The sequence below is a fragment of the Mesoplodon bidens genome (assembly GCF_964165515.1).
Source record: "Mesoplodon bidens genome assembly, chromosome: 9".
Lineage (NCBI taxonomy): Eukaryota > Metazoa > Chordata > Mammalia > Artiodactyla > Ziphiidae > Mesoplodon > Mesoplodon bidens.
Window position 1 is genome coordinate 8,209,222 of NC_138166.1, and position 16,182 is coordinate 8,225,403.

Consider the following 16,182-nt stretch of genomic DNA (forward strand, 5'->3'; position numbering starts at 1 on the left):
ACTTCACACCCTATATTTGCAACCCACCCTCCCCTACTCCCTACCAGGATGAAGAGTAGAACTTTGAAACACAAACTGCCTCCAGGGAGCAGAACTCAGAGGTTGGATAAGGGTAGGAAAGGGTACCAATAGGGGCTGTTATTTTTGTTTTCAAAAAGTCTTAAAATACTAAATCTTTCAAAGTATTCACACGTATTCTTCAAGAAAATTAAATTTAAAATCAAAAGAAAACAATAGAGCAAATCAAATCTAGTTAATGGCTCTGGTGACTCTCTAACATAATATGTGATTATATTTGCTAGATATAATTTGTTTTATCTGTTAGGGTTGCTCTGGAGAATTTTTTGGTTGCACATATCCAAAGCTGCTAGATAGACAACCCTCAGATAAGAAGGGTGTTACTGTGCTAAAACTGAATGTGAGTATAATATTTGAAATTCTCCGATTTCAAGAAAGGTCAATAATCTAACACATCCTACAAATGATCTTCAGTGAAGTTTGAAATGTTTAAACCTAAAAAGTCTGATAGATAAAATGTTTAATAAATATTACTAACTCTCATAAGTAGAAATTAAGAGAAAAGCTTTCAAAAGATCTATGTAGGAAAAAAAATTAGTTTTCTTTAATTCAGCTTTCTTTTAAGTTGACTGGAAATTTAAAAGATGACACTAATATAAAAACATAAAAGACTGAATTAATAGTATGATCCACATCAATACTTCCAATTCATTACTTTACGAGAAAAATGTGACACTGTATATCTGTGGTATGTTCTACCCAGAAAAGACATGACACATCCAAAGACAGACTGTATTCTTAGGTATGTCTAATCTTTAAAGTGTGCTAATTTACCACTTATTTACAATTTAACTAAATTTTAAAATTGTCTGATTTTCCCATACATAGGAAAAGCTTTAAATATGTAATTATCTTTGTTAATAGGGACCTAATGAATAAGGCATCAAAAACGTTTTAAAATGTGAAAACAAACATAATTCACTATATAAGCTAAAAATCTAAGATACCACATAAAACAACAATACATTTTAAAGAGTGTAAACAACACTCTTCAGGAATAAACAGCTTACTGTATCTTCAAAAAAGGCATCAGAATCTGTACTTTATAAAGAAAACATTACATTGGTAAAGCTTATTTTGAAATGTAGGATGACACAGCTAGTTAAGTAGTTATGACGACTATTCCTAAAACATCAAAATAAACATTTTAATATTTCAGTTTGGAAAATACAGTCTCCAAAGGTTTATTCTACTGAAAAGATTCAGCTGTTGAATTGTAACTTACAAGAAATGACTTAAACTATAGTTTCCCTTGTTATAAAATTATAACAGCTGTTAACCTTTCTTCAAAAGAAATTAATGCAAGAAAAATTTAATGCTTTCATAAAATGCTAACTGTATTCATAATCCTGGAAATTTGGTTTATATTTTAACTGAAGATAATTAATCTAGCTACTTTGATAATGTGGAGTAAAAAGTAGAGAAAAATATTTCTAAGCACCACCTTTCTTATTTTAGGTAATACTTGACATAAATCCATCGTATTAAAAAAAAGCATGTGTTTTTAGAATAAAAACACTTAAAAGGTTAAAAGCTTTGACTATCAACTTACCTTCTTTTGATACCACACTATAGCATCTGTGACTTTGGACGCCATTTATTCCAATGAGATCACACATTCGTCATTTTAGGCTGTGCAAGAGAGAAAAACATACAAAGGACTTGACTTCCACCTTCTAAAAGGAGACTGAACAACATGTATACATAGCACTCTGGTTACTTGCACAGCAGGGGTGTATGACTATACTTATATTACACCCTTCCTCATTACTATTTTAGCAACAGGTTCCCTTAAGTGAACAAAAATCAGTTGCCGTAAGAAAAGGATCTTTCTACATGAATATAACACTTAAATTTTCTTACAAAATAGTTGAATTGTTTTTTAAAAAATAAGTCTTCTAAATAAATTTCAGAATTTTCCAGGTTATACTGGAAATTTTTCATTTATAAATTCACATATGATAGGAATCAATCCATTCAACTCAGTAACAGATCAGTTTTGCTTCAGCTTCTATCTAGGAGCTAGCGTCAATTACTGTTGCTAAAGGATGGCTTGATAGATTCCAAAATTTATAATCATATTTAATTTTCCCTGATACTCAGTAAACACAAAGTTGAACTAAAATCAAATAGCTGGAGAAACCTAATGAATGTATGTTAAATAATACTAAGCTAATATTAGAGTTAATTACACAGGAATAGCTACTATTAAGGACTTCTCAAGATATCACAGTTTGCTAATATTCAGAAATTTACCACAGACTACTTCATAAGCATCTTTCTGGATACTAAACTTAATGGTTCCTTACTCGTAGAGAAAATTAATTTCAGACTGATTCCAGCTACCTCTGGAATATTCTTCTAGTCTTAATACTACACCAGCATGGAGGGCATCTCTGGCAGGTGTTAAGGATGAGCTTAAACAGGTTCAAACGCAGAATTCATTGCAGAACTCATTACAAATTAGGATCATCCAAGGCCAAACAGGATCTCAAGAAAATTCTGAGTGGAGCACCCTGCTCAGCCAATCCTGGCACATGCAGCTCTGCAACCGGCGAGATGTTAACATTACAGAGTTTGCCCAGAGTAAACAAAATACCAGAGGTTTTATACTTCATTCTTGGGAGCAGATAAGGATTCAAAGATAACGACGATTATTACCAGCAAGTTCAAATATTCACATCAACTTCTAAAATTTAAGGCAGAATTTACTTACTGCCTGTATTTTTTTAACTTTTATTGAAATATAGTTGATTTACAATGTTGTAACTGCATATATTTTTGACAGTGTTAGAGACCAGATTATTTATTACCTTTCGTAAGATACTGATTGCATCTTTAACTGATCAAATTCAAGTAAACTATGTTTTGAAAACCTCATAAATTCCCTGGCATCATGGAAAGAGGAGGAGCATAGAGTCAAAAGATGAGGATTCAAATGGTACCACTAATATGCAATATTGAAGAAGTCACTTCACCTCTATGATCTAGTTTCTTTCACTTATAAAACAGGAGTGACTGTACCTATCTATACCTTATAGAGTTTTTGTGACTAATAAATAAGACAATATACATAAAATGCTTACCAAAGTCTAGTACATATAGATGGTCAATTATAATTATTTTATTATTAATTTTATATTTAAAAATTCCCCAATTCAGGAACTGGGAAATATTTATATTTCCTTTTTTAAATATGGCAAACAGGTTAGAGAAGGAAAACGTGCAATCAGGTTTTGTTGACAGTTAAAATAAAAATAGCTATTATGATTATCCTAAGATTGCAATGTCAATTCTCAACTCCATACACATGGATTATTTAGAGATTTCAAAGTTCACCTCCTCTGAAGTTTCTCAGTCAGATGTGGCTACCTTTATTTCTCTTACCAGGGTTCTGGGGGGAAGCTTGTCTTTACTGACTTAAAATCTTCCATTTTTTGTTTTTCTGTCTTGGAGGCCTTTGGGAGTAATTCATTAACTGAAACCACATTTTGTCCTAGAGGTTTTACCTTGATTCGGTCAGCAGACTATTCATTACAACATTACACCTTCATTATAATTGTCTGTGAGGACTATTGTTTATGTTTTCCAAACTGGTTATAACTCTCCTCCCTCTCCTGTCCCCACCTTGCCAAATGCAAACTACAAAAAATGCTACAAAAAGTATGAAAATATCAAGTTTTCACTTTACTGTCCTTTAATCTCACCGAATCTTTACTGACAAAAATTCCAGCTTATCTACCAAAATAAGGATCCTCTTTCTAATCCCCAGTGGTGTAAATAATATGCATTTCATATAGAAAATGTGAAAGGATTTTTTATTCAACCAACCTATTAAATATATAAGATATTTAATATATTTGGGGAATATTTAAATGCTCACATATAAATAGTATTTTTTTTTTTTAATGAAAAAGCTTCAGTGGAAGTGAGGAAAACAGTACCTGGTTCAAATAAAATAATCTCAAAGTTTTTTTTATATACTTTGGTTTACACCAAGCTACACTAAGAAATAAATTTCGAAAATCAACTGAACAGTACACTAGGTACATAAAATGTTCTAAATATTTTCATTATATTCATTTGGATTTATGGACATAAAATTTCAATCAATTTTGTTTAAAAAAAGAAACACAACCTTTTTTCAGGTAATGGTAAGTTTTGCTCTACAAACTCATTTAACAGTTTTTCCATTGTGTCAACAACCTTTCAGTGACATGGAGTGGCTCATATCTATTTTTAAAACAGGTTTTACAGCATGCTAAGACAGATTCCTGAATCAGACATCTGACAAGGCACAGACACATGAGTATAAACAACAAGAAATAATAAATCAACAAATGATTTCATGAATAATAAAGATTATTTCTAAAGCTTTTCCAACTTCTTTGATTCTAACGGTCCAGGAATACAGGTTTATAGTCTCTTTTATCATGATAGTTCATGATAAATACTTTTTATGCTAAATTGACACTAAAATTAATTTACAGAAAAAAGTAGAAATATTAAGCTTATTGGGTACCTTAAACAGAGGATCTTAATCTTTTTTGATCAAATAATTTGATAGAAAGATGATATTAAGATATAAAAATAATCCAATTGTGAAAACACAGAGCTAACCATAGGCATAACATTTAAATATTGCCATAGACAGTTACTCTGAGCTAATTCTCTCAACGCTGCTTTAGTCATCATACTTGTCAAAACATCTGAAATTACTCTTTACTATGTCAAGGTCTACACAAAATGCATTTATAATGCCAAAGACTAGGATAGAGGGAAAAGATGACTATGAAGAGACAGTATGTTAAGTCTGCTTTAATAGAATCTCACTATCAGGGACTTGCCTGGTGGCGCAGTGGCTAAGAATCCACCTGCCAATGAAGGGGACACAGGCTCGAGCCCTGGTCCGGGAAGATCCCACATGTTGCGGAGCAACTAAGCCCATGCATCACAACTACTGAGCCTGTGCTCTAGAGCCCGCGAGCCACAACTACTGAAGCCCGTGCCTAGAGCCTGTGCTCTGCAACAAGAGAAGCCACCGCGATGAGAAGCCCACGCACCGCAATGAAGAGTAGCCCCCGGTTGCCACAACTAGAGAAGGCCCGCGCGCAGCAACAGACACCCAAAGCAGCCAAAAATAAATAAAATAAAATTCTATTAAAAAAAAGAAAAAAAAAGAATCTTACTATTAAATACCCACAAGTATTCTTTGCACAGATATAGCCAAAGAAAAATCAAGTTTTTAACCACTCCCTATGTTAGAAAAAAAAAAAAATCAGTCTATGGAATACTACATAATGTTACAATGTGCTTCTCTCATAATTCTAAAACAAATTTCTCTGTTCCAGCATGACTCTCACTACTCTCAGAAAATAATTTATGCACACCTCTGACACTTCACTTGTGCTGTAATTCTCATTCCTTTTCTCCACTCATCCATCCTTCTAGATCCATTCAAATCCTACTTCCTCTAAGATGAAGCTAGCTTTCTGTAAGTGTTCATTTGGAACAGTTGAAGCTGGATGTCTCTTCCAGCACTGATTTGTACTAATAAATCTGGTATTTAAATAAAAATGCAAGCAATATAGCCACACATGTCATTCAATCATATGTAAACACCCTTAAGGAAAAAGAGGCATCCTTCTCCCTTTGTGTCTCACTAAGTACCCAACACATTATAATATGCAGAAGAGGAAGGAGAGCAGAGAAAAAGCAATGACTAAGCATCAGGAGAACTGGGTTCTAGATTCAAGTTCTGACACTAAGAGCTAGGGCTTTTGAATTAGTTACTGAGTTCTCTGGGCCTTCTCACCAGTGCCATCTAGTCAAATATTCCACAACTCAATAAAGGTTAAATAAAAATTCGAATAATGTACAGGAGTTCCTGTGAATTCCTTTACTAACACACCCAAAAATATTAACATTAGTTAAATCAGTCATACATATTTGGAATCTCATTATTATGCTACTCAGCAACCTTGTGTCGCTCCCCACTGCACTTAGAATTGTATTTAGACCCTCTAAAGTCTCACACTAACCTACTTACCCAACATTATTGCTCACTGTCTTCTCATACATCTGTTTCAATCATACCACACTTCCTACACTTTTCTACCTCTGAGCCAAAATTAACAGTTCTTCTCTTTCCAAAACAAGGAAGATTTCAAGAAGGCCTCCTAAATTCTACTTTCTCTATAAGTTTCTCCCAACTTCATCCATAAAATACTTCTCATCCTGTTCTGTATTCCCATTACACTTAATATGTTCTGTTTTGCACAGACTTTTGTATACTTGTCTGTATATGTGCCCCTACCACTATCCATAAGTTCTTTGAGAGCAGTCCAATGTCTTTACGACCTCAGAACTCTCCGATAGCTTTTTGTATATATTAAGCACAAATGTTTACAAACCAAATTAAACAGTTGCCAGCCAAAGTATTGGTACCATCACAGATGAATGAATTTAATTTTTCTATCAACTGGGAAAAAAAAAAAGTAAAAAGCACAACAATGAGAGTGGTCAGTTAAGTTTTATTTGGGGCAAAATGAGGACTACAGCCTGGAAGACTAGCCTTTCACAAAGCTCTGAGGAAGTGCTCTGAAGCGGTAGGGGGTGAGGTCAGTATATATGTGATTTTAGTAAAGGTGGGGATACATGCAATTAATCACACATTTTGGCAGAAGGTTGCTACTAGTCACAAGAAGACCGCTGCTAGTCACGAGGAGCAGATGTCTCCCTGAATGATTATAGTGCTTTTCCAGATATGGAAGTATACAAGAAACCGCGCTCATAAAATCTTCTGAAAATATCTAACTACATGAAGGCCTGTACTGCCAGTTTTTCCGAGAGCACAGAGTGCCTCATTCCTGATCTGCACAAACTCCACCCTGAACTCCTTTCAGGGTGTGTTGAAGGTCAGCGACCACAATGGCTAACAACTTCATTCTTGTAGTGCCAGGTGCAGAGGGACAATTTTTAGTTGGCAGGTCAGAAATTAAAAATTCTACCTGCCAAACTCCTGCACTACCCCAACATGCATATAAACATAGAAACATACTCTTCCCTAGTACTAAAAGGCACAAAAACATTGTAAGTTTAATTAATATGGCTGGTTTATTTGCTGACATGTCACTCAATCAACCAATATATAAGGATCTGCAGACCTATAAAGTACAATGAACAGGAGTAACAGTCAAACCTGCCAAGTCTAGTCTACCTCTATTCCTAAATGCTAAAGTAAAGTTATATATAACTCAGTTGCCTCCTCCAAGGCTAAAATAAGCAATTTTTAGACTTCAGAAACTAGGAACAAACTTTCCTTAAAAAGGTAATAAACACGAAGGTTCAAACCAAATTTTTTCATACTGATATTGAAGTTAAAAAAAAAAAGTGAGGGCTTCCCTGGTGGTGCAGTGGTTGAGAGTCTGCCTGCCAATTTTTTCATACTGATATTGAAGTTAAAAAAAAAAGTGAGGGGCTTCCCTGGTGGCGCAGTGGTTGAGAGTCCGCCTGCCGATGCAGGGGAAACGGGTTCGTGCCCCGGTCTGGGAAGATCCCACATGCCGCGGAGCGGCTGGGCCCGTGAGCCATGGCCGCTGGGCCTGTGCGTCCGGAGCCTGTGCTCCGCAATGGGAGAGGCCACAACAGTGAGAGGCCCACATACCGCAAAAAAAAAAAAAAAAAAAAAAAAAAGTGAGGGCTTCCCTGGTGGCGCAGTGGTTGAGAGTCTGCCTGCCGATGCAGGGAACGCGGGTTCGTGCTCCGGTCCGGGAGGATCCCACATGCCGCGGAGCGGCTGGGCCCGTGAGCCATGGCCGCTGAGCCTGCGCATCCGGAGCCTGTGCTCCACAACGGGAGAGACCACAGCAGTGAGAGGCCCGCGTACAGGAAAAAAAAAAAAAAAAGGGAAATTCTGGTAGGAGGAGCCTGGTGTGGACAGAAGGAAACCTACGAGTTTCAGGGTTTCTATTTTCTAATCATATGACCTACAAATTGTTACAATTTCTTGAAAACTTACATAATTCTTCATCTGCAACAGGATTTTATTTCATGGAAATGTTGTGAAGAATAAATACCACAAACTATATGTTTAAAGTCACTTCCAATCTTAGGATAGAAAAATCAAATGCAAAATGAGGTCTAAGAGGTATACACTTTCTATTATATCATTTCATAAAAGGAATATTAGTGATTCTTATTTTCCTTCATGGAACCAACACATAGTCTGTGTATTTAGGGCTACAGGAGAACACCTAACCTAAGAAGAAAAATTACAGCCAAGTAACTTCTGTGTAAATCTGTATTTATAAAAACATGCTGTACTACTGTGAAATCTAAGAGAATAACTAGAGTTATAATCTTAATACCCACAAAACACTCTGTAGGACTTCCTGATGTGTACAGCCAACCCACCCTGTATGTCCTTTAAAAGCAGCTCTTTGAATTTCAAGTTTCTTAACTTTAGCACATACCCACAAAATCTCTACCAGTAGCATTCCTTTGGGCTTTTTTTTTTTTTTTTAATACTTAAAAGGTCCTTCAAATACTTAATTGATAGTGTATTGTGTAAGTGATTCTTGTTTTGACTACTGTGCCATTTGGAAAAATCAATAATGAAATACAATCTAAATGGCTTAACTTCCTCATTTACTCACAAGAAATTTTTTACATCAACTGTTCAGTCATCAAATATGGATCTGTTATTAGAGGCCTCTAGTAAAAACATTAACTAAATTAGTGTTCTAGGTACTCCATAACAAAATGATAATGCATGAAATGATAATCAAATGGTTTAAAGATTTAATAGGTCGTCAAAATGAATTTATTTAGATTAAAAATTGCTACCTATACCTCATTAAAAATACCATGAATAAAATTTGAAAAACACTACTTTAGAGATGTTTCAGCCAGTATCTGATAAATACATTAATAAATATTAATATAAATATTAATTAAAATTAATATATTAATAAAAATATTTACTGAACACTTACTAATATTGCACTGTTGTAGGCGCTAAGGTCACAACAGTGAACAAGAAACAAGGTCCCTGCCGTGACAAAACTTACAATACAGAAAGAGACGATAGAAAATGAACAGCAAACAATATAATTTTGTGTTGAGGTGGTGCTATCAAGGAAATAAACAGGGAGATATAGTTGGGATGGAGTGGGGTACTTTTGGAAAAGATAGCCAAAGAAGTCCCCTCTGAGATGACACGTGAATTGAGATCTGAAGGATGAGAACAGCCAGCTATGCTAAGAATTGAAAGAGGACATTCTGAGCAGAGGGAACAGTAAACACCAAGACCTTGAGGTGAGAATGAGCTCAGAATTTTTAAGGAACAGAAAGGAAGCTTATTTATGGGTAAAACCAACAAGATCTAGAAATGGACTAGGATGGGGCAGGTTGGGGGAGGGATTAGGGAAAAGAATCTAGGTTTTGGGTTTGAACCATTTTTCTGAGATGGATGCATATTTTTTTTAAAAAAAGGTTTATGAACAACATTGTAAAGTAACTATACTCCAATAAAAATTAATTTAAAAAAAGGTTTATGAAAGTAATACAAAAAATAGTTTTAGACCTGTTAAGGTGACAATACCTATTTGACATAAAAATAAAGATGTCAAACAAGTAGTTACATACTTGAGTCTGAGCTCAAGATAAAGATGGAGATATGAGTATAGAAGCCATGAACACATAGTAAATATTTAAAATCAGAGGTGGGTCACACAGGTATATGCATTTGTCAAAACTAAAGTATACTTAAGACCTGTGCTCAGAGATGACTTCAATAAAATCACGTGACTGACATATCAACTAAGAAGAGTATAATTAGCAAAGAAAAGGGTTCAGCCTCAAGTCGACTACTATTCAGAGAAGTGAAACAAGAGAGGACAAGAACAGAAAATGAGTAGAAAGAAAGCAGGTGAGTGTGATGTCACAGAATCCAAGAGAGGAGGGTCTTTTACAAAGGAGGAGGCTGCCAACAGATCACTGGATTAAACAAAACAGAGGTTAGAATGAACTTGGGAGGAGCAATTTAAATGGACTAGAGGAGATAGAAGTCAAGGTGAAATGAGAAGAAGAAAGGGCTGATAAAGAAGAGGACACCTGTAAAAAAAATCACCAAAGATCGCAAAGTGACTCCCATTATTCCATCTTCCTTTTCCTTTTGCAAACATGTTGCTGGACACATTGTTGCCCAAAATAAAGACCTTTCCTAAGCCAGGTGTGGCTGTGACTATGTTCTGGTCCAGATACAGCGGTGTTAGGTGGAACTTCCAAGTTAGGCCCCCTAAAAGAATCTCACTCAGTTGGAGAAAGCCCTTGGTTCTTTCCCCCCTTTCCATTTCCTGCTCCCTGGAATGCTGTTTTAATGGCCAAAGCTCCAGCAGCCACCATGGACAGTGATATTGAGACCAGAAGCCAGGTGTATTCATAGATAGGAAGGAACCTAGGTTGCCGGATGAAGCCACCTTACCAGTTCTGACTGTCTACCTCCATATTTCTTGTATCCAATATCATAAATCCTTATAGTTTTAGCCATTGTTATTAGCAGCCAAACCTAATCTGATACTGCTGAGTATAATACTTTTGATATATACTTTTTTTTTGCCATCAAAACTTTGTAAATATTGTTCAAATGTCTTTTGGAATTGTACGTAACTGAGAAGTTTGCAGTCAGCTAGATTCCCCTCCACACCACGTATAGGTCAGGTTTTCTTTTTGGCCAGGATGCCAAAATAATTCTCTGCTTATTTCTGAAGTTACTAACTACTAGGGTGTAGTCATTTTTCAACATTTCACAATTTTTTTTCCTGGTGTTCAGAGCGTTTCAACCTGCAAACGTAATTTTTGAATGATATTTCTGAAATCTTTTTTCTGTTCCATTTGGTGGAGTCTCTATTCCAGGGATATAAGTTATGCTTAAGTAGGATAGTCTTACTGTCTTTTCATGGTCATTTCTTTCATTTATTTTTTTCCTGTAGTGTATTTGTAGAGTTGCCATGCCATCTTTAAAAAAAATCTTGATCGTATTTAACATGGGGAGTGCTACACTGAGCTCCTACTTATTTAGATATCTAATGGGTTCTCCTTGACAACTTCAACATCCTTTTTACCTTAGCTGGGAACATTTTTATTTCTATGCACACATGTGCATGCACACACCACACACAAACTTCAATTTGAGATCTGGATACTGCTTTTAATCTATTTTTCTATAACCCATCAATGCAGGAAATGGACAAAGAAAGCTAAGTTTGGACTGAGTACAGCCACTGCTGAAACGTCATTAAGTGTCCTATACCAGGATCCATCCCTCCAGTCAGAGGGCTATCCTACCTTCATGGGCTTTGGTTCTTGCCCTTAACAAGAGTACCTTTCAAAATGTCAATGCTCCCTGACAGTGTGAGGCTCAGCATTAGTATGCGGGTCTTCTCAAGGATTTTTCGTTGACTTTTTGTTTCCTACTCATCTCTTAGATCTGCTTCCCTGGAGAGTGTTAGTGAGGATACTACTTCCTGTTTTGCAGGCCTCATCTTTCCTTAGTCTGGCTTCTGGGATATGGGGCTGGAATTATAAACCTTGACAGATACACCCAGTATCTTCTCATTTCTTCCTGGCCTCCACTTTTTGAAGTATTTGGCATAAGGCTGTACATACCCCTTTCTCGTGTGCTTCTATTCCATTTTTTTGCCCTCTCCTTCCCCCACCCACTTTTCCCTATTTTCATTTGGTTTTTAGTGAAGGGAAAATTCTGTGATTCTACTTCATTTTTACTCACAAATACCTAAATTTATTTTTTAACATTTATTTTTTAAGTGCTAATGACAATCTTTTGAGTTACTGACTCAACTGAAAAGCAAAATTTAAATATTCTAAAACAGGATTCTAAACTAACAACAGCTGCAACTTTACTTCTGTTATTTCTAACAGAGGGAAGTAAAGGGAAGACACCCAGTTTCAATTCTTTTTATAAATTTAAGATACTAAACAGAAAATACAGAACCAAGCTTAAGCTCTTCTGTGAACCTGTTACAACTACCTCCAGGGAAAACAAATCTAAAATGCATTTTTCCTCCTCCAATCTACTATTCTTTTATTATCTACTCAATTTGGTACTTAAGCAAGGAACCCTAGAATCTTTGTCTCCTTCCCTTTCCCAACACCACCAATTCTCTACCTGGCACACAGGAACCATTCAATAAATATGAAGGAATAAATCAATGCATCTACCTGTCACACTGCCAAAACATCTCTCATATAACCCCTCCCTGGCCCCACTACCACAGACCTGGTGCAAGCCCATATTATCTACTACCAGGACTACTCTGACAGTCTCTTATTATTTCTTCACTTTCACCATTTATCTTTCTAAAATACTGACCTCAACATGCTTCTCTCCTTCTTAAAAATCTCTAATGATTTCCTATTACGTAAGAAAAGAGTTTAATCAGCATAGTATACAAAAGACCTTCTTTTACAACCTTATCATAGATTCACTGCTTTTATAATCAGTAGCATCCATCACCTCTACCTTCTTCCACACACACCCTACCCACTCCAATCTGCCATCCACATACATATCCTACAGTCAGGCCATGTGGGTTACCAAATATATTTTCATGCTTGCCTTCTAGACCTGGTGATAACTCCTCTGTCTAAAATGACTTTCTCCTTGTTCTGACCTATTTGACAAGTTACTTTGGATTCTTCCAGGCCCAGATCATCACAGGAAATTAAGTTGTAAGAACATATAAGGAATGGTGTGCAAATGACTTAATTACTTAAAGAGTAATTTAAGATTTAAATATTTCAAACCACCAGGAAAAAAATGGTAGACTAAACACAGGGGTCTAACAACTTCACTCCCTTACAATAAGTAACTGAAACTACAGCAAAAGCGTACACATATAAGAAATGAGCTTGGAATTAGTTCTAAGAAGGTGGATGAAGGGTTAATGGTGAAATAGAAATAAGAACCAAATTGTGTCCCCTGGGTTTTCTTCCCCCATAGTTATAGTGGCCAATTTAAAATTTGGACATATGGCTTTAAATATACCAGATAACTTCTTATGGGACAAGTGAACTATTCTTGGAAACTGAGTCATTTTTAAAATAATGAACATATGGTTGGTCATCAAATCTCACTATTTCATGTAACACCATTATTAATATGTCCAGATCATCAATTCAAGGCTAATAAAAATGAAGTTTGGGGGTTGGGCTTCATATTACTACTAACTACCAAGCCAACTGGCCCAAGCTGCCTGGAAACTCAGGAATGCAACACAATTTAATAGCCACTACACTGATAACATTCTTCTAACCTGAGGGAATTTTGTATAAATCAGGAAACCAACACTTCAATTTCTAGCCCATTCAAATCCATACCACAGAGGAAAGTACTTTCTAAACGTACTACAACTATTATTTAACCAGAATCATGAGCTCAACTATGTATAGCTTATTCTCTTCACTGCTGCCTAATCTCTTCAACTATACAGCACTATACCATTTTATATAAAGGACTTCAGCACCAGAGGATTTTGGTATCCCCAGTGGGGGGTCCTGGAACCAATCCCTGCAGATACCGAGGGATGACTGTATAAGACACAAGGTATGTGCTCAGCAAATGCAACTATTCCATTTCTCTTCTTCCCTTCACAGCAAAATTTTGCTATCTCCTCCAATTTCTCCACTTCCTCTCTTCAATCCAATCATGCCTTTACTCCCCGCACTCTACTGAAAGTTCTCTTTAAGGACACGAATAAATTCAGGTTGCTAAATCCAATGGTCAGGTCTCAGTTGCTCATACGACACAGCTGACTATGCTTCCTCCTCTTGGAACACTATTCACTTAGCTTCTAGGAAACCACTCTCTTGGGTTTGCTCCTAACTTTCTGGCTACCCCTCAGTTTCTTTGCTGGCTCCCGTCTTCTCCCTGAGTTCAGTCCCTGATATCTTCTCTGTCTTCACTCAGTCCCTTGGTGATCGCTTCAAAATATCTTAGTTTAAATACCATGTGTATGTAATGACCACTATATATGTAGATTACATCTCTAGTCTAACCTGTCTCCTAAATCCACTACATTAGAAAAAGTCAAACAAGTTTTCTTTGGACTTCCCACAGCCTACTATGTTGCTGTGCATTATAAATATACAAGAGAAAACTGTATACATTATTTCTTACATATATTTAGACTAGAACCCTTTCCTCATGATGCATCTCATGAGACATACAATTAACTAAGCCACTAAATACAGCATACTGAGACATCTTTCAAGTAGTTCCAACTTCTCACAGCACAAATTAACTATACGAAAATGGGCAAACTTTTCTTCTGATTGAAGAGAGGTAATAACTGAGTTTGAGGCTTTTTTCAAGGCAGTTCACTCCATTAGAAGAGAGCTTGCCTCAAAAATTTCCTTATTCAGAGATAAATTGGTCTCTCTTAAATTCCATTCACCTGTATTAGTTATATACTCTAAATGGGCACAGAATAAATTTACATCTTCTGCCTTCACATAAAATAATATAGTAAGTAGATGCTGTTGTAATCTTTTCTTTTTCCAGATTAAATATTCCTAGCTCCTTCAACTGTTCTTCACATAACATGCCTTTCAAACCTCTCACTATCCAGGTCATCTTCCTTATCAGCTAAGATCTAAATTCCTGGAATCTAGTTGGCCAACAAAACAACCTATTTGAAGAATGCAAAACACTGTGAACTTATAACTTCTACTAATAGGGACATGATCACTTGGTCATGCAGCCTAAGAATATATTCACTTTTTAAATTTTTAGCAGCCATGACACTGGTTAACTCAATAATCCTTTCTAAAAAATATAGGTGTATTACACACATCCACACACATAGATGCTCACACATATACAATGCACTTAGCTATATCCACTAAGAGGGCCTAGACACAATGATTCCTCAGTAGCAATAAGCACATCTAACAACCAAATCTCTAAATACTATTCTACAGTAAAGAATCAAGGCTCCTTAGAGAAATGTCTGTTTCCAGGGCTGGCATAGAGACAGTGTAAGGTGATCCTGGAACAACTTGTTGGGTCAGAAATTAAAGCGCTCAAAGAATAATAGGGAAAGTGTCAGAAGAATAAAATAAGAATCAGGGCTTCCCTGGTGGCGCAGTGGCTAAGAATCCGCCTGCCAATGCAGGGGACATGGGTTCTTTCCTGGTCCGGGAAGATCCCACATGCCACAGAGCAACTAAGCCCGTGCACTACAACTACTGAGTCTGTGCTCTAGAGCCTGTGAGCCACAACTACTGAGCCTGTGTGCTGCAACTACTGAAGCCCGCACACCTAGAGCTCATGCTCTGCGACAAAAGAAGCCACCGCAATGAGAAGCCTGCGCACTGCAACGAAGAGTAGCCCCCACTCGCTGCAACTAGAGAAAGCCCGCACACGGCAATAAAGACCCAATGCAGCCAAAAATAAAATAAATTTTTAAAAAAAGAATTAAAAAAAATCAATGAGCCTATACTGATACAAATGAATGAATGAATAAATAAATAAGAGAAGGAAGCTTTCTTTGTAGCAGGAAGCCTTCTTTGCACCAGGAAGCCAGCTAATAAACACAGAAGAAATTGGTGAACTGGAAAAAAAAAATCACTATTTGGCAACCATCTTTTTTTTCCCCAATGTTAGTGAGATATAATTGACATAACATTGCATAAGTTTAAGTCGTAGAACGTAATGATCTGATATATGTATATACTGCAAAATGATGACCGCAATAAGTTAACAACCATCACCTCAGTTACACAGTTTTTCCCTTGTGATGAGAACTTTTAAGTAACCATCTTGAAAACTGATTTGTACAATAATCATCAATAGATATTAAAGCCAATGGGTAAGTTTGAGAGTAATAGGATATTTACATAATCAAAGTATCTCTCCACAGGTACTTAATAGTTACAAGGAGGGGCTTCCCTGGTGGCGCAGTGGTTGAGAGTCTGCCTGCCGATGCGGGGGATGCAGGTTCGTGACCCGGACCCGGGTGGGGGCGGGGGGGGGGGTTGTCCCACGTGCCGCAGAGCAGCTGGGCCCGTGAGCCATGGCCA

At 36.5% G+C, this 16,182-nt stretch overlaps 1 protein-coding gene across 2 annotated transcripts in view; it reads right to left on the reverse strand.

The window, feature by feature from the left end:
• PHTF2 (putative homeodomain transcription factor 2) overlaps positions 1 to 16,182 on the reverse strand; it is a 121,971-nt gene that overhangs the window by 89,081 nt on the left and 16,708 nt on the right. For both annotated transcript variants that reach the window (XM_081243888.1, XM_081243887.1), the window contains exon 2: positions 1,631 to 1,710. In XM_081243888.1, coding sequence (XP_081100014.1) covers positions 1,631 to 1,675 — 45 coding nt within the window. In that variant the 5' untranslated portion in view covers positions 1,676 to 1,710. The remainder of the gene's footprint in view (positions 1 to 1,630; positions 1,711 to 16,182) is intronic.